The 19627-nt window shown below is 36.3% G+C and overlaps 1 protein-coding gene across 3 annotated transcripts in view; it reads left to right on the top strand.

Moving 5' to 3' along the window:
* Positions 1-1550: 1550 nt before the first annotated feature.
* IFT88 (intraflagellar transport 88) overlaps positions 1551-19627 on the top strand; it is a 110964-nt gene continuing 92887 nt past the window's right edge. For 2 of the 3 annotated variants that reach the window (XM_027835279.1, XM_027835278.1), the window contains exons 1-9: positions 1551-1690; positions 5503-5598; positions 10914-10976; positions 11979-12035; positions 12924-12977; positions 13673-13736; positions 15099-15168; positions 16678-16768; positions 18473-18577. In XM_027835279.1, the coding sequence (XP_027691080.1) occupies positions 5509-5598; positions 10914-10976; positions 11979-12035; positions 12924-12977; positions 13673-13736; positions 15099-15168; positions 16678-16768; positions 18473-18577 (594 nt within the window). In that variant the 5' untranslated portion in view covers positions 1551-1690; positions 5503-5508. The remainder of the gene's footprint in view (positions 1691-5502; positions 5599-10913; positions 10977-11978; positions 12036-12923; positions 12978-13672; positions 13737-15098; positions 15169-16677; positions 16769-18472; positions 18578-19627) is intronic. The other variant, XM_027835277.1, reaches the window with a different exon arrangement.

Here is a 19627-nt window from a genome sequence, read left to right as displayed (position 1 = left end):
AAACACTATGTGAATGCTAGCTTTTTTTAGTAAGCTGGCAGCACGTTCTGCTTAAATTATTTAGTATAAATTATTCTAATTCTATTTATTATAAATTATTCTAACATTTATATAGCTGCCAGGCACTGTGGTAAGCACTATAGAATTATTACCTCGTTTGCTTCTCAACAACCCTGGGAGGTTGGTGCTATTATTTTCCCCATCTTACAGATGAGGAAACTAAGGCAGACAAGTTAAGCAATTAGCCCAGGGTCACAATGCTAATAAGTGTATGAGGTTGGATTTGAGTTTGGGTTTATCCTGACTCCTGGTTCAGTGATCTAGCCACTATTCTACCTAGCAGCAGACCAAAAAAAAAAAAAAAAAAAAAAAAAAACAGACAAAAAAGAGGCAGCATGATTTGGGAATTGATTATATATGTGAAGTGAGAGAGAGTGAGGAACTGAGGATGATTGAGGTTGTGAATCTGGAAGAATGATGATGCCTTTGACAAAAGTAGTTTGGAAAAGTGAGTTCCAATTAACTTATACTCTAACTTCTAACATACACTAGGAATTCCCAATATTCCACTAATTGCCTAAAGGCAACTCACACCGAGTAATCTCATCAATTTGAACCAGAATTTCCCAGACACCTCCCGTGTAAGTAAATGTTTCTCCTAATAGAATTTAAGGTCCTTTTGTCTTTATATCACTTGGCTGGAAACGCCTAGTTGGCCACTCAGAACTTACAAACAAATAAATAATTGATACTTTTCAGTTACTTCAAATCCCCAATAGTAGTCTTTGCCTTTTCCTTCTGATCTGCTTTTCCCTTTTTGATCTTAGTGCTGTTTTTTTTCCCGCCTCTCATTATTTCATAGATCTCTTTCAAGATTTCTTTTGTATTCCTAATAATACCTGTCAGTGTAATTGCATCTGTATACCTTTCCCTAATCTATCACAATTTAATTAACCATTCCCCTATTTTCGGATGTTTATTTTGCTTCCGGTTTGAGGTTTGGGGTTTTGTTTTTGCAATTCCATATTATTCCGCTGTGAGCCGTGAAAATTTTCGGACCAGTGCGTTTTGGGGGGTTTTGGTTTCCTTTTTGGTTGTTTGCTTGTTTTTCTTAATACTTTCAGGATGCACCTTAAGGATTCCTTTAAAAACAGCTTTGCTAAGCAACAAACAATCTTACTCAACAGCACTGGTTTGTTTTCCACAATACTTTCAGGACACACCTTACATAAACAAATTTGTTAAATAACAAAGTCACACTTATTTGAGCCCTGCCCCCTGCCTCATAGAGCCCCACCTCTTCCCCTAAACCCCCTCCCTAGCCCCTCCCTTCCTGGAGCCCTTCACACCTCCTTCCTAACGCTTTGCCCCTCCTTCTTAGAGCCCCATCTCTTTAATCTAGGTCCCCACCCCTCTACATTAAAGCCCCACCCACTACGCTAAGGCCCCGCCCCTCCTCCCTAGGGAGCTCTATCCCTTTCAGCTAGGTCCCGTCCTTCCCGCCCCAAGCCCCGCCCCTCTTCCCGCGCAGAGCACTCTGGGAACGGCTTCCTTGGATTCCTCCGTTGCCAACCACACAAAGCTGAGCCGTGGTCTTCGCTTCCCCTCTCCCGTGTCCCCGCCGTTTCCCGGGAAAGCTGCTGCTTCCTCCCGCTTTTCCCGCGGAGACTTCCGCCACTTTCCCCGGGAGGTAGGAGGGGTACATCTGGGGACCCGGGAGGGGCGGCACCCATCGGTGCTAGGGATGCTCCAGGCCTCGGGAGAGCGGCGGGCGTCCGTGGGGCTTCCATCCCCTCGCTGAGGCTGAAGCGAGGCTGGGTAGGGCAGGATCCTCTCCCCCCCAGGCACCCCTCGCCTTGTCCTAGGCGCAATCACAGCGTGTATTCTGATAGCGCGTTAAAGCTTGCAAAACACTTTATTTGTGCTCCCCCATTTGAGCCCCACAATCTTGTGATGCAGATACTCTTTATTATCCCCAGTTTACAGATGGGAAGACTGAGGCTCAGGGAGAGGTGAAGTGATGGGTCCACGGTCCCACGGCCAAGTGCCCGAGATAGGATTTAAAACGAGGTCTTACTGATTCAGGTCCAGCGCTGTATCCCTTGGGCCACCTAGCTTCTCCTCAGCCCGAGGTAGATGGGTCTGACTCTATTCGACTAGTCCCCCACTTAAGGGTCTGGGTTCCAGGCCTTTCGTACAGGATTTTTTACCTCCCTCCATCACCACCACCACCACCACCACACACACACACACACACACACCCTACCTCTTGTGATTTGTGGGTCCCTCAGACTCGAAGTGTATATCACCAATGCCAAAATTTAAATAGCTGGTCTCCTGTACCCAGAAAAACCCGCTTCTGCTTCGTGGCCTATTAAAAGCTAAGATCAAGGGTAGTTCTGCCAGAATTAGCCAAGCTTGATTAGAGTTCCACCTTATCCAGAAAATTGGAAACTAGATAAAACACATTTCATCCATTCAGGTTTTGCAGGAAAATTTGCACAGTTCATAATTGTATTTATCTTCAGTTTGGATGTAAGTTTTATTGAGTCCTGAAAATCATCTACCTGATGAAAGGGATAGACAAGGATGAAATATTAAATAATATCTGTATTAAGTACACAGTCATCTTAGAGTGTGTGTGTGTGTGTGTATAGAGCTCTAAATCATAGGTAAACCATGTACAGTGGGAATTATTCCTCTTACACAAGAACATAAAAATCAGGATGCATAAAACAAAAAAAACTTTTAAAAAATAAAAGAAAAATGGTGGTGGAGTAGGCAAAATATTTGCATTAAATATCACTGACACAAATAACATGCAATCAATATGAAACTAAGACAAGTTGTCAAGACATATGGGGAAAAATACTTTTCATAAGAATTACAAATTATAAATGACCTCATGAAAACAGGTTGCAAATCACATAGTAAAAGACATGCACATTAAAACATCTCTAAGATTTCACCCAGCACTTAACAAAATGTCAAAGACAAAAGCTGAGAACTAGTCAAATTTGAAAGAGCTGTAAGAAGACAGGTACATTAATAACTGTCAGTGGAATTGTGAACTGACTGGTCCACCATTCTGGACTTGAGTTTCAAAGTATTCAAGAAAAGGAATTAAACTATGTCCTTTGACTCAGTGATGTGGCTACTGGTCATATAGCCCAAGGAAGTCAAAGATGAAACAGACAGCTAGTATATTTCAAAATGTTCAAAACAATATTCTTTGTGGTAGGAAAGAACCGAAAGCAAAGTGGGTGTCCGTTATCATTTGGTGAATGACTGAATAAATTATGGCATATTATCATAATTGAATATTATTATGCATTAAGAAATGAAGGCAGAAATTCAAAGAAACAAGAGAAGATTTGTATGAACTCATGCAGAATGAAATCAGCAGAATCAAGAACTACAGACACACTTACTTGAAGAGTATAAATGAAAACATTGCAGAAGGGAGCTGAACTCTATAAAGATGAAGGTCCTAGATAACAGATAATGAAAATAACCTTTTTTTTAATGAATAAATTTATTTATTTTTAGTTTTCAACATTCACTTCTGTAAGATTTTGAGTTCCAAATTTTCTCCCCATCTCTCTCCTCCCTCCACCCCCTAAGACAGCATGAAAATTGATAATAGGCTCAACATATATATTCCTATTAAACCTGTTTTCACATCAGTCACATTGTAAAGAAGAATTAGAACCAATGGGAGAAACCACAAGAAAGAAGAAACAAAAAGAGAGAGAGAGAGAGAGAGAGAAAGCAAATAATATGCTGCGATCTGCATTCAGACTGCACAGTTCTTTTTCAGGATGTGGACAGCATTTTCCATCATGAGACTTTTGGAGAAGTCTTAGATCATTGCATTGCTGAGAAGAGCTAAGTCTTATCAAAGTTAGTCATTGCATAATGTGGCTGTTACTTTGTACAATGTTTTCCTGGTTCTGCTCACTTCACTCAGCATCAGTCCATACAAGTCTTTCCAGGTTTTTGTGAAGTCTGCCTATTCATCATTTCTTATAGCACAATAGTATTCCATTGCATTCATATACCACAACTTGTTCAGCCATTCCTCAATTCATGGGCATCCCCTCAATTTCCAATTCTTTGCCACCACAAAAAGAGCTGCTATAAATATTTTTATACATATGGGTCCTTTCCCCATTTTTATGATCTCTTTAGGATACAGACCTAGAAGAGGTATTGCTGAGTCAAAGGGCATGCACAGTTTTATAGCCCTTTGTGCGTAGTTCCAAATTGCTTTCCAGAATGGTTGGATCAGTTCACAACTCCACCAATAGTGCATTAATGTTCCAGTTTTCCTGAAACATAACTTCTTCACATCAGAAAAGTAGAGTACTACTAAGACAAAATAGTGTATATGTTGTCAGATATGGTCACTCTAGTGTTTTTTTTTCTTTTTTTTTCTTCCTGTTTCTGATTTGGTTTTTTGTTGTTGTTGTTGTTGTTGTTGTTAGTTTGTCATAAAGAAGAGTTCATTTGGGAAGGAGGTTGGGAAATGATTGATGTAAATCCAAAAGGTATCAATAAAACAATTTTAAAAAATCACTCATCTAGATGCATGGATGGGTTGTGACCTGCACAGATGGAGTTAATATCCATACTGATGGATGTGAAATAATCTCTTCCAGCTCTGAAATCCCATGATTTTTTTTTTCTTTTCTTGGTATTTATTTTGTATTTTCTCACTAAAGTATTTCCAAATCTAGTCCTGGGTTGGTGGCTAAAATGGTTACAACTCAACTGAAAGGTTTTCTAAGGCTGTTCAAGCTCTCAAGTTCTATGAGCCAGTGTGTTTAGAAGTAGGCAAAAACTCTAATAGAATAGTTAGGAAGTTTGTTTCTAACAAATATCTGCCTCCTAGGAGTTTACTTTCACAGTCACAGAATATAAGGAGATATAAAAACCCAAAAATATACAGTCCTTAAGTGTTTTTTAAAAGTTCTATTGATACTCTGTTTGCATGTAGGATCAGAGCTCTGGATCTAAAATGGACCATAGAAGCTATTTAGTCCAACTCTCTCATTTTACAGATGAGGAAACAAGCCAAGAGAGGTTAATTAACTTAGACAAGCTCACTGTGGTAGTAAGAATCAAAAGCAGGTTTTGAACCTAGTTTCTTTGACTCCAGAGCTAGTGGACTTTGATCTGTACCTCCCAATCGTGATAGCAGTTATTTCCACCTGCCTCCCTAGACCATGCCTCTCCATCCCACACCTCCACTCATAGTCAAAGAAAAAGTTAAGCATAGCTACTTTCCCCATTTCTACCTCCCCCCCTCACCTCTTCAAAGAAGAATGGAATTGGAAGTACTTTTTTTTGATAATATGAAAAAAATATAGAACTACCAAGAATAACATTCATTGCTAAGTATAAGCAGACTGGCCAAATCACAGAAACATTTTGGTTTTAGAATTGTTTTGAAACCTTTGTTTATGCTTAAGAACATTTAGCACATCAAATTCTTCATAGGTCCAAATGATGCAAAATGTGCACCTGGCTCCAGAGACAGATGAAGATGATCTCTATTCCGGTTACAATGACTATAATCCAACTTATGATACTGAGGTAAAACATTTAATACTGCAAATTTTCTCTCTAATGTTGGCATGCCGGTTCTGGTCGACATTTGTTTTTTTCAGTGTTTTGCACTTCTTGTGCTTATGGTGCAGAGATCATGGCAGATCTTTCCCTCTGCAGAATTCCGTTAGTAATCCATCTTTACTTCTCTTATGATACTTACTATTAGTGAACTTTTCTTTTTTTCCTTTGTCCCCTTTTCCTGCTTCCCCCACAGTGGAGAATACAGTCTCTTGTTCTTAGTAGTGCTTAGTGAATGTTTGTTAAATGGGTGGTGAATTCATTAATTTTACTAACCTCCATTTATGACAACTTTATTTTTGGTAGGAAGGTCTGTTAGAAGGTGAGGATAATTGTACAAAGGAAAAACTCTCTTCCAATCTTCAGCTGCCTATTAGACGTCTCAACTGGATGTTCCATATACACATTAAACTCAACATGTCCAGAAGTAAACGCATTATCTTTTCCCCTAAACTCCTCCCTCTTCCTAACTTCCCTGTTACTGTGGAGGGTGCCACTAGTCTTCCAATTTCCCAGGCTCACAACCTAGGTGTCATCCTTGATTCTTCAGTCTGTCTCACCTTCCCGCATTCAATGAGTTGTCAAGTCCAGTCGATTCTACATTTATAATATATTTCACATATAACTCTTTATCTCCTCTGACATTGTATCTACTATGATGTAGACCCTCATCATCACACACCTCGACTCTTTTGATTGGTCACCCAGCCTCAAGTCTCTCCTTACTCAGCTGTCAAATTGGTCTTCCTAAAATACCATCTGACTACATCACATTCCCCATCCCCAGCCACCCTCATTCACTAAACTCCAGTGGCTCCCTATTACCTCCTGGATCAAATATAAAATCTTGTAGTTGGCTTTTAAAGCCTTTATAAACTGAGTCCTTCCTACCTTTCCAGGCTTCTTATTTCTTATCCCCTCCATATTCTCTACAATCCAATGACACTGGCCTCCTTGCACGAAACAATCTATTTTACTGCTCCATAATTTTCACTGGCTGTCCCTATGCTTCGACTACTCTCCCTCCTTATCTCCATGTCCCAGCTTCCTCGTCTTCCTTCGAGTCTCAGTTAAAATCCCACCTTCTGCAAGAAGCTCCCCTTGATCTGTCTTAATGCCAGTAGTGCCTTCTCTCTGGTTATTATCTCCAGTTTATCCTGTATATATCTTGCTTGTACATAGTCGTTTGCGTGTGGTTTCCCCTATTAAACTGTGAGCTCCTTGAGAGTGGAGGGATTTTTGTTGTTGCTTTTTTGGTTGCTTTTCTTTGTATCCTCAGCACTCGGCACGATGTAGACACTTAATAAATACTAGCTAGCTGACTGAAAAATAAAGAAAATAAACTGTCCATCAATTCAGCAAATGACTGTTAGGTACAAACTATTCTGGTTACTGTGGTTAGAATGGCACAGACCCTGCCCTCTAGGGGATCTAATGGTGGGGAGAAGAAAAACATACTCAAATAACTTGTACAGTAGAGTATGATAATTGCACAAAAGAGACATGCTGTGAAAAAAAATTTAAAGTATGATGTCACCTTTATCTAGAGTGAGGGCCTTTTAAGTGGTCCATTCCAGGCATTGGGGTTGGTGTAAGCTAAGTAGGGTATAGAGACAGAAGAGGGTAGAATGAGAATGAGAGATAAAGAATCATTGAATTTGGCTATAATGTGGAGTAAATTAAGGAGTATTGAAATTCAGCTGGAAGGTAAGTTATATAGGGCCTTGAATTCCAAATCTAGAAAGTTTTATTTTATTTAGTAGTCAGTGGGGAGCGACTGAAGATTACTGAGTAGGATAGTGACATGATAACAGCAATATATTAGAAAAAAAATTTAAGAAGTTATGTGAAGATTAGATTGGAGAGGGAGTACTAGACAGAGTAGGAGTACTCTTAAGAGAGGCCATTAAGTTAATCTACGTGAGGAAAGATGAAGTCAAGTCAAGGAGCATTTATTAAGTGCTTACTATGTGATAGGCACTATGAAAAGCACTGAGGATACAAAGACAAAATGAAATAATACCTGCCCCCAAAGAGCTTCTATTTAGTCTATTCAGGGAAGCAATCTGTACATATATACATATACCTTACCAACACTAATCTTCCGTAAATGCAGTTGGGAGGGATCTTTATTTGAAATCTCACATAGAACAATTTTGGAAGATGTGTTTCTTTTGATTGCTATACAGTTTGAGTAATTTGTAGGTCTAAGCCTGCAGAATCTTAGATACTGATCTCTTGAAGCACTGAGAAGTGAAAAATGAATTAATTAGGTTCAACAAACATGTATTAAGCAAGAAATTGTTCTGGTCTGACAAACATCAAAGAATGGCATAGTCTTTCTCCTTATGAAGCTTCTGAAGGAGACAGAAAAGTTAATTTGCTTTTTAAATTATCAGAGTCAAAAGTTAATGTTTGTAGTAAACATCAGCATAATTCAAAAATTCTTAATTTCTTTGTTCTGTAGTTTCATAGCTTTTAGGAATTCCTGAAAAGTGGTTTTTCTCTTAAATAAAGTGTTGTTTATAAATATAAGAATTGGGAAGGAAGTTACATTGAAAAAAAAAAGCAATAAGCAGGGTATATGTAAAAGAAAATAAGCATTAGGAGTGGCTTGGTGGCACAGTAGATAGAGCACTGGCCCTGGAGTCAGGAGGACCTGAGTTCAAATGCGGCCTCAGACACATAACACTTACTAGCTGTGTGACCCTGGGCAAGTCACTTGACCCCATTGCCTAGCCAAAAAAAAAAAAAAAGAAGAAGAAGAAAATAAGCTTTAAAGGCTATTTAAATAGTCAACTCCAAAGTTGTTATTGACTTAGCACCTATTCTGTCTAATTGGTTTATTGATATCTGTTTTTCTTCCCCATCCTTAAGGAAGATTAGTGAAGCTGTTCTCTGATTAATGTTTTACAATGGGTTGATTCCTAGCACCAAGAAATTAAGCAGGATAACAGGATGGGAAAACCTGTTTATTAATTCTTCTTGAGTTGTCATGTCTTCACAATGTGGTATAAAGTCCCCAGACATCAGAATAAAGTGAATTAATAGAATATCAGACAACTATATTTAAATATAAGTATAAATATGAGTATATTTAAATATAAGTACAAGAGTCATACATTTGAAAGCCAAATAAAAATTTCTGGATCATCTGTACCTGTACTCTCTCCATTAGTGAATATTGGAATATTAGAAAGTTGCCTTACAACCAGTTTTTTAAAATCTAAATGCCTTACATTCCATAGAAAACAAAGTTACTTTCCTACTATAATTTCATGTATCTTGCTCAATAAAATTTAATTAAAGTAATTAGCCAAAGAAAATTTTTCCTGTGATAGAAACACCAAACTATGGAAATTTCTATCATTTTTATGTTTTTTCCTAACCATTTGTAAATATCTCTATAATTCATGACACACAAGGATTGGCTGGAAGCAGGAATACTGGTGGCACTTGTGCAAAAAGAGGAGAACCAAGAAGACAGCTACTAAAATTCAGACTGACTATTTGATCCATCTTAAACTTTATGTGCAGAGCTTAATAGCTTTTTTATCTGTATTTAAGCTGGTTTATGAATCTAAATACTCTAGATTCTGTAGAATGTAAGGTAACTTTCCTAAAACAATGTAATGCATTCTCAATAAAATTTAATTAAAAGAATGACTAGAAATAATTATCTAAATATTTTTCTGTGATAAACATCAAACCAATTATTGGAATTTTTATATTAATATCTTTTTATATCCTTTGCTTAGCCATTTGTAAAGAAGGAAAGATAGGAGCAGCGAGGTGGCGCAATGGATAGAGCACTGGCCCTGAAGTCAGGAAAACCTGAGTTCAAATCCAGCCTAAGATCAAACACTTGACATGTACAAGCTGTGTGACCCTGGGCAAGTCACTTAATCCCAATTGCCTCACCAAAAAATAAATAAATAAATAAATAAATAAAAAGAAGAAAAGATAAATGAATAGATAGATGATAGATAGATCAATAGATTGATAAACAGTTCATTCAGTAAGCCTACTGTGTGCCAGGCTTAGTGCTGAGTACTGGGGATATAAATACAAGCAGAAAGATATTCCCTGCCCTCAAGGAGCTTACATTTAAGTGGGAGAAGAACATATAAAAGGGAGTTGAAATGGGGAGGGGACAGGAATTTACCTGGGAATAGGCAAGGTGGAAAGGTGATCCTGGGCTTCCTGGCCTGAGCTGGGTTTGAAGAGGGAAGGAAAGCTGGCAGGGTGCTTCTCCCTTAGGGACAAGAGGTTCTGAGAGGAACCCTACAAGAGGTGGAAGAGACCATAAGGTTGATGGTGTTGCCTGCTTGAGAAGAAGGCCTGTGGGGCAGAGTTGGAGGGGTGGTCTGGAGCATCATGGGCTCCAGGAGGCCCCAAAACTCTTGCTTAAAAGCTGCGTAAAACTAAGACTTTGGGGGTACTCTGCATGTATATGAGTCTGTGATCCACTGAGATCAAAAAGAGGATAGGATGGAGAAAGGAATACCCTTGATGAATAAAGCTCAAGAAGGAGAAAAGGGAATCAGGCAGGTAGTCAATAATATTCAGATGTTAGGAAAGTTACATTTTATTTTATGGTTCACTGAGAACCATAAAATTCTGTTGTGTGTTTTTTTTTAATGAAGAAAAATGCATGTAAATAATGAAATCATCTCTTAAAACATACTAATCTAGTATTTTAGTGAACTGCAATTTATCCTTTCTGTATCTTCATATTTTGAAAAGTTGGTAATAATAATTGACACTTATTTACATCATGCTTTTAAGGTTTGCAAAGCACTTTACATAAATGGTCTCATTAAATTATCACAACAATCTGGCTACATAGATAATATAAGCACTTTATCTCTATTTTATCGATAAGGATCTGAGAACCTAAGTGACTTACTCAGGGTCATAAAGTGAAATGTCACACTTAAATCTGTATCTAGTGAGTCCAAGCTGAGAGTTCTTTCCACTAAACACGACACTGGACAGTATGGAAAGATGCGTTTTTGTTTTTTCTTTCTCTTCAAGCAATCAGGAAATGTTTATTGAGAGGACTAACACAAGGCAAAGTTATACAAATGATAGTAAGAAGACTTGTATAATAGGATTAAGGATGTTTGTATATGATAGTAATAGGAAATAATGGTTAAATGGGTAGGGTTAGCCAGATTATGCAAGGTTTTGAAAGACAGAAGGTTTTAGGTAAGCAATTAGGTAATTTAGGTAATCAATTCCTAATTCATGTTAATATTAAACATATGTTTTAATTTTAGGAACTGGAAAATGATACAGCATTTCAGCAGGCTGTGAGAACTAGTCATGGCAGGAGACCTCCAGTAAGTAAATTTTGTTATACAGGAAATTGAAGAATTTGTTTACATGCTTGCAAATACAGACACTTTTACAAAACAGACAGAGGTTAGTCTCAACCACTAATTGTTTGAAATGTGCTTTATTTTTTAATTTTGCTAATCATATGAGTTATTAATAGAGAATGTGATGTTTTAATTCCTCAGGTTATTGGGAGATCACATACTAAAACATCATTCCACTGTGCTAAGCTAAATGATCCCATGTATTTTCACCAGAACATAACTCACATCAATTCCTCATTAAAAATCAATGGCAAATCTTCATAAATCAGAACCAGAATCAGTTGATAGAGAAGGGCATGGAGTTGTCCAAAAGTAGAACAGATTTACCATAGGATGTAATGGGTTCCCCTTTACCTGTTCAATCGTGTCTGACTCTTCATGACCCCATTTGGGTTTTGGTGGGGTTTTTTTGGCAAAGATACTGGAGTGATTTGCTATTTCTTTCTCCAGTTCATTTTACAGATGAGGAACTGAAGCATACAGAGTTAAGTGACTTGCCCAGGGTCACACAGTTAGTAAGTGTTTGAGGCCAGATTTGAACTCAGGATTTCATGACTCCAGGCCCAGTGCTCCATCCACTGAGCCACTTAGCTGCCTTTCTCTCTTTACTGGAAGTCCTCAAATGGTGGCTGAATGATTACTTAGCAGGGACACAGTATTGGCACATTCCTTGGTAGGAATGGATTAGGCTAGTCTTCTGAGAAAACTTCCAACTCTGAGATTTTGTGATTCTCTGAGTCCCAAAATGAGAGAGTGATCTGCCTCCACTCTTGTTTTATGATAGTGCCTGAGCACCTAAGAAGTATAATTTTTAAGAAATTAGCCATGTATGAACTCTTGTACATAAAATAAAAGTCCTTATTCATGACCCTTTCTTTTCCATTTCCTTGACAGTTCTGTTTTCCTAGCTTATAAAAACACATTAATTCTATAAATTACTTTATTTTTTCTTTTTTCCTCAAGATAACTGCCAAAATACCCAACACAGCAGCAACTCGACCGATAGCCACTGGATATGGGGTCAGTTTTATTTTAATGAAGCTATTAAGTGGACTTTCTCCTCTTTAAACCCTTAAAGCACAGGCCTTACCAATGAGGGTTACTCTTCTGTCCTTAAAAGCATCACGAGCACTCAGAGACATTTTCCAAAGTACAGTTGTACTCCTTCCACCTTAAAGAAATCTGTAGGCACTGTGTAAGATAATGAGAATAGCTGATATTTGTACAATACTTTAAAGTTTTCAAAGCCTCTTGCCTTCTTTTACCTCATTTCATCCTCATGACGACACTAATATGGGCACTTGAGGCATTATTTTCTGTTTTATGGGTGATGAAATGAAGGTTCAGAGAAATTGTTTGCCCGTGAAGATCACTAACTCCTACGTTAGCCTTTTCTTTTGGTAAACAAGGGACCACGATAGATAACCATGGATCTTGCAATATATGGTATCTTATTATAAGTCAAACTGAGTAGGCATCAGCATAGGATCTTAGGGCGGACTTGGGTTTTGGTGCTTATTTTGATGATATTTTGAACTCACATCGATATCATGCTATCTCAAGTTTTCTTGTAAGAATCTCATCCTTTGTGTGGTACAAATATTATCGTTCCCATTGTACAGAAGAGGAAACATATTTAGAAAAGTGAAGTGAATTATATTAGGGTACATACTTAGCAAGCATCAGATCCACAGTTTAAACCCATGTCTTCTGACTACAAGTTTATAGTAGTTTCCACTGTACTGTGTTGTTTGTCGTAGTTGAGAATTAGCCTGAGCCAGAATGATCAAGAAAGTGGGATTTGGTACTTTTTTATTATCATTAAAACCCTCACTCCTGTGAGTAAACAAGGTTAAAGGTAAATGTTTTCAGAGCCATTTAAACTAACTGAATTTTTCTGTTTGCTAGTCTAAAACATCACTGACATCATCATTGGGGAGGCCAATGACAGGGGCCATTCAGGTAACTTGGAACTTATTTATTCTATGACTTTCTTTTAAAGTACCTAGAATAATGCCAGTAAAGTTTTCTTTTCATAATAATTTTAAATTACTAGTTTTGAACAAAATGTTACTTATATAGTGAGCTTAATCTCTAATCTGTGAGTTAGAGATTTGACTGATGTAAATTTGTGAGGGAGGGAAGGGCCTCTTTAGATTTACATGAGGAAAGTACTTTCCCTTATATTTTATTTCAAGTTGCTAGGCAATTTAATACAGTGTTAAGAAATACAACCTATAAAAAAAAAAAGAAAGAAAAAAAACGCATTTTGAGGGTTGGGCACAGGACCAGCAGTATGCTGGCATGCTAATCTCCAGGACATACTGTTCCTTTGCTGACTCTTTCAAGTTTTCAGTTTCAGAGCCTTGTAGGAAACTATAATAAACACTAACTGCCAAGTAATAGGTAAAGTGAATTTTCTAGTTAAATAGAGAGTAAGTCAATTTTTATCAGAGTCAGAATTTGATGAAGGTAAGGGCAGGCTTCTCTCTTTGGCTGCACATGTGGCTAGTGAAGCACAGGAAGGAGAAAATCAGGCTGACAGTTACTAAAATTCAAATAGTCAACATTTGATCCATCTTAACTTTAAAATAGTTTAACATAAGGTCAATCTTTTGTTTATAAAATAAGCTTATAATGGTTTTTATTAATTTAAGGATGGAGTTGCTCGCCCTATGACAGCGGTGAGGGCAGCTGGTTTCACAAAAGCAGCGTTAAGAGGTTTGTTATACCATCTTTCCTAATTAATTTTCTCTAGTTTTTATATCATTTGTATAAATCCATTCCTCTATGGTCTGTATGTATATATGTGTATCTACATGAGCATATATATTAAGCAATACATGTATATGTATCTACATACATTTAAACACATACTTGAAATACTCAAATGAATCTGTGATCTCTTATTGTAGGTATTCCCTCCAGTGATACAGATTACAACCCCTCCATGCCTGCCTACCTTGTGATGCTCTTGTTCATACCCTCCCATTAGTTGACTTTGGAGATCTACCTAATGTGATGGGGTCTTTCCTTGCTTTCTTGTGATGTTGCAAAGATCTCAGTGGAGAATGTAGACTGTCACTTGCTCTTTTCTGTGACCATCCCATCTTTTTGCCATGCATTTTCTGGAGGACATCCTTTACACTTCTCCTTTGTAATTCCTTTTTTTATATATTTGTTATGGCCTGCTCCTGCCCACCATAGTCCTCTACATTGAACTTTGGGTGATGCTCAAGTTCTGGTTTTTTTGAGATTGTAGGATTCTATTACTCACAGCCATATGATATTCGTCCTTTAAAAATCAAGTAAAATTTGCTTCTGCATTTGGCTTTGTTTTGTGTCTTTCTTGCGAAGAAATTCTTTAAGGACCTGTTTGATTTCTTCTGGGATTGTTCTATTTAGATTGTTTGTTCATTTTGTTAGTGTTGATATTTTACTCTTTTGAAGATAAATATCCAGTTCTTTTAGAATATCAAATTTATTGGCATGGAATTGTGCATCATGATTTTTGATAATTTTTTTGCCCTTGTGATTGTTCACTTTTTTCTTCTAATTTGGTGATTTGAGTTTATTCTATTCTTAAAAAATTAGATTTGTTGGTTAGTCATAATTTTTCTTGATATTTAAAAAAAAGAGTTCCCCTATAATATCTTTATATCTTAACTTTTTTTATTTTATTTAATTTATTTATTTTTTTAGCGAGGCAGTTGGGGTTAAGTGACTTGCCCAGAGTCACACAGCTAGGAAGTCTTATGTGTTTGATCCTGGATTTGAACTCAGGTCCTCCTGACTCCAGAGCCAATGCTCTATCCACTGCGCCACTTAGCAGCCCCTTAACTTTTTTTTAACCCACAAAATTCATGTTGTATTTTAAGAACTTCTGTTATCTGTATGCTCAAAATAATGTATAAACATGATGAAATTCAAAACATTTGTTATTTATAAATTTTATATTCACATAGCAACTAGAAAAATTAAATAACTTATCTAATATTATTCTGGAGACCTAAGTCTTAGTTCATTGTTAGGTCTATTATGATGAATTGCAAATTTAATACAAATTTTCCAATTTTACCTCAGGTTCTGCTTTTGACCCTCTTGGTCAGTCCAGAGGCCCTGCTCCTCCATTAGAAGCCAAAAATGAAGACAGGTATGTAATTTGTTTTGCTATTGTTTTTAGTTGGAGTGGCTTTTTAAAAAATACACGCTGCATAAGTATTTTTAAAATCAGCATCAGTATAATATTCAAAACACAGTCTTTGTTTATTGGAACTTAGAGTAAACCCACCTAAGAACGATATTCATGTGTGTGCTGGGTGATATTTTTTTTTAACATATTGTAATTTTTATGAATACTGGTATCTACTTCCTTTGAAGTCCAGATGACTAAAATGATGTTATAAATATGAAATTATGATTTTAAAAATGCTTCTAAAAATATAACCTACACATTTCAAGTTGTCAAACTAACATTGAAAAATCAATTTTCTTATAACATTACCTAATTTTTATACTAATCTATAAAGAGAGACAAAAAGCTAAAAAATTTTTCTTAAAGTTGATATGGATTCAAGGTTTGGTTATCATTAATCTGTATATCTAGCACATCATTTTTTTTAAAAAATTGCTATACTTAAAACCCTGAAAGATATGAATTATACCGTAAATAGAATATATCTTTCCCTTTTTTGATAAATAATTTTGGATGCTCCTGCAGAAAGGAAGAAACTATTGTATTTTCCATATAGTAACATTTTGTTTCTTCTGGGTATAAGGACAATCTTTTAGTTATTATATCTTCATTTAAATATTACATTTTTCTGGCCATCTGTAAAATAGACTAGTTATTCATAAAGTCTTAATAACATCCTTGTACATTTTTTAAACTTCAACTTTCGTACAAGTAGCATGCAAAAATGAATTTATTGAAGTCTTTAGGACAGTAGGAATAGTTTACAATGATAAACTTAAAAATAACCCTTATCCATCATGATACAGACCTCAACTCCTTGAAAATTAATTACACTGAATATTCTAACTGTAAGGTTCATCAGAGAACATGGTTTTATTGATTAAACTACACTTGTAACAACCCTCTTTAAAAAAAAAAAAGTCCTTTTGGCAACAGGAGCCAAGTGGTTCATCTACCAGTCCATTCATTTGGGAAAACTTCATTTAGGAATTGTCATACATAGAATATGGTAACATGGTAGTCTATCTTGCTTAAAGAAGATGATAGTGGAAGGAGTTAATTTTGTTATTTTGAGGGAATGACTTTGAAATGACACAGTTATCTTATTGATTCTATCCTTTTCAGATTATGATTTTGTACTCCTGGAACCTGTTTCTTTAAATTCCTTTATCCAGTTAGAAATTTAATTTTACATGTAGCTTCTCTCTGGTAATGAGTGTTTTGAATTTTTTTTCCTAGCAAATGAGTGGACTTTAGTTCTGCTTGTCAAAGGATATAACCTTTTTGTTTATAGTAGCCATTTTTTTCATTTGTCACAGGATCTGAATTAAGAATAAATTGTGTAAAACTGTGTATTGGTAATGGTGTTGTCTTAAATTTTCACAAGGATAGTGTTAAAATTTATCAACTATTAATATTTTGGATAATTTAATGCTTTAAATAAAAGCTTGCAAATTTTAATTTCAGTCCAGAAGAAAAGATTAGACAATTAGAAAAAAAAGTAAATGAGTTGGTAGAAGAAAGCTGTATTGCCAACAGTTGTGGAGACTTAAAATTGGTAAGTTCATTGATTCATAGGAATTAAGATTATGTAATTTATGAGAACATAGAATTCTGTTCTTTTACTAAAATGAAGCTTTTGACTTCGCACACTGGATTGTAAATATTTATCTTAGGCTGTGATATTAAGACTAATTTGGCCAATTTGTCAAGACATGTAAATTTTTTTTCTTCATTGTCTAACTGGATTTAATGCTTTTGTGAAGATAGAGGCTTAGATACTTGCTTTCTAAAATCTAAAAAGAACCACTGCCTTTTTGATGGTTGGTCTGTCTCTCTGTCTGTTTCTGATGCCTCATCATTCATAGCACTGCTCTGTCATTTCTGGATGTTTCTCAGGATATCTTTAAAACTTTCCTTTTTTTTTTTTTGTAAATGAAATTGTTGACGCTATAAAACTATGAGTAGTCTTTATGGATTCTCTCTGCTTTTATTTCCACTACTTCAGCTTCTATAATGACTGTCATTATATGAGCTGCAGGAGCAGCTGATAAAGTTTGCAAAGCCTGTTTTCAGGCTTAAGGAAACATTTAAATGATTTTAGTAGTTTAATCACATTCCTACAGAAACAATTTGTGACTATGACAGCAAATTCAGGTATTTGTTTACTGTTAAAATGAGGTGCATTCATTGGATGACATAAAAAGCACTGGATTAGGAATCAATATACCTAGGTTCTAGTCATTTAACTTCCCTCAAATTGTTTCCTCACCTATAAAATGAGGAATTTTGATTGACATCAGAACTCCCCCTTACCTCTAGAATTCTGTGATTCTCAGAAATCCAGTTCCTTATAGCTTCTGCCCATTCATGATTTTTCTGGAATCAGACAAAGTCAGTCTCTTTCATTTGGCAGCCTTTTAAATTTAAACGTGATTTATTGTGTCCTTCCCCTGCTACTCCCTCCCTCCCAATTTTCTCTAAATCACCCCTAATTCCTTTAGCTTTTCCTTCTGTATGACAGTTTTAGTCTCCTAATGATATTAGATACTGTTCTCCAGATGTGCTTCAATTTGTTACCCTTGAGTTTAAAATGTAGTGCCCCAAATTAAACAGTTTTCTAAGTTTTGTCTGACCAGCAAAGAATACAATGAGACTATCACTTCCCTTGTTCTGCATGCTAGTACTCATTTTAAACTTTCAGTCAACTAGAAACCCCAAATCTTTTCCACACAAATTTAGGGCTGTCTTTCTCATTCTGTGTTTATGTAATTGATTTTTTTGAACCAAGTGTAGGAGATTATATTTATCCACAGTAAACTGCATCTTGTTTGGTTTAACCCGTAATTCTAGCTTGTTACAATCTTTTTGGATGCTGATTCATTAATCCAACATATAAACTACCCTTTACAACTTCATGTCATCCTGAAATTTGATAGGTATGCTGTCAATGTCTTCATGTTGTCAGTAAAAATATTATACCAGGACAGGGCTTCTCTTCTGTGTTGGTCCTAGTCATTTGCTGATTCACCATCACTTTTTTTTTGCTTTAAAAATATTTGCAAATTTAATTATGTTATTAAGAAAACATATACTGTGTATTTGTTTCCCTTAAAAATTGGTAACTTGAACTACAAGCTGTGTGAGTTTTTGTGTCTTTAGGAAAAATATTTATACTTTATAAGCTCCTATATAAAATCATGTAATCATTATATATAAGTTGCTGAACGTTCAAAAACAGTTAAAAATCATCTGATTTAAGGCCCTAGAAAAAGCTAAAGATGCAGGAAGAAAAGAGAGAGTCCTGGTGAGACAACGTGAACAAGTGACAATTCCTGAAAACATCAACTTGGACCTAACTTACTCAGTAAGTGCTGAAATATCTGTGAAGTCAGATTGTTATCTGTATTGTTTGTGGATTACAGTGCAGGTGTAATCCACTCGACTTTGTGAATCAGTTCTGTGGAAAAGATAATGTTAAGTGAAACGATGTTATGTAGGAAAGTTAGCCCGGATCAAGGCTGGCTGTCTAATTCAAGTCTCAGTCCAGATGCAAGTGGGGTTTGGAAACATTATTGTAAGGTTGGTTTAATGTGTTAACAACATTGTTGCAAAATAACAATCAAGACTGTACTATGTGAGGTGTTCCTGAGTCTGGCAAGCACTTCAAACTAGGCAAGTAAAATAGGTTGGGTATGGGGTGGAAAAAAGATGGAACCGCTTGATTACCAGCACAACCTGCTTCTTACTCGAAGCAAATTTTCCCAAAGATACATGTATGCTATTGTTTGAAATTAGTTTCTGCCACTCAACATAGCTTTAGTATCATAAGGAATTTGAGAAAATGAAGGTTTCATTTTGAAGAGGTGTCTAAATATCACCTTTGTGTTTATGTCTGTTATTTTTAATGTGTTCTGTTCAATTTAACAAATGCTTAAGTGCCTACATATACGGCACTGGGCCAACCATTGGGAATACAAAGACAGAAGCACAAGTCTTCTGCTATGAGGTGGAGTTGGGAGTGCAGATCACAGCATGTACACAAAGACAAGGTAATTAGAGAAGGGAGAGAATATTATAAATTAGGAGGAATCAGGCTTCGCAGAAGACGTGGATCTGAGTTGAGCCTTGAAGGAAGTTAGAGATTCGGAGTGGTAGAAGTGAAGAGAAAGTACATTCTAGACAGTCCATTCCAGGTATGGGGGACAGCCTGTGCAAAGAAGAAATGCAATGGGATGCCAAGTTTGGGGAATAGGTAGTGGGTCGGTTTGACTGGAATGTAGAATTGATGAACAGAATATGGAATAATATGGAAGAGAATATGGAACAAGTCTGCAAAGGTAGATGAGAACCAGATTGTAGAGGTTTGTATTTTAGATTAAGGAGTTTGTATTTTATCCAGTAGGCAATAGAAATA

This window comes from Vombatus ursinus, unplaced genomic scaffold, assembly GCF_900497805.2.
Source record: "Vombatus ursinus unplaced genomic scaffold, bare-nosed wombat genome assembly UNPS02014813.1, whole genome shotgun sequence".
NCBI lineage: Eukaryota > Metazoa > Chordata > Mammalia > Diprotodontia > Vombatidae > Vombatus > Vombatus ursinus.
The sequence above is the reverse complement of the archived record's forward strand: the minus strand, read 5'-3'. Positions and strand labels throughout refer to the sequence as shown.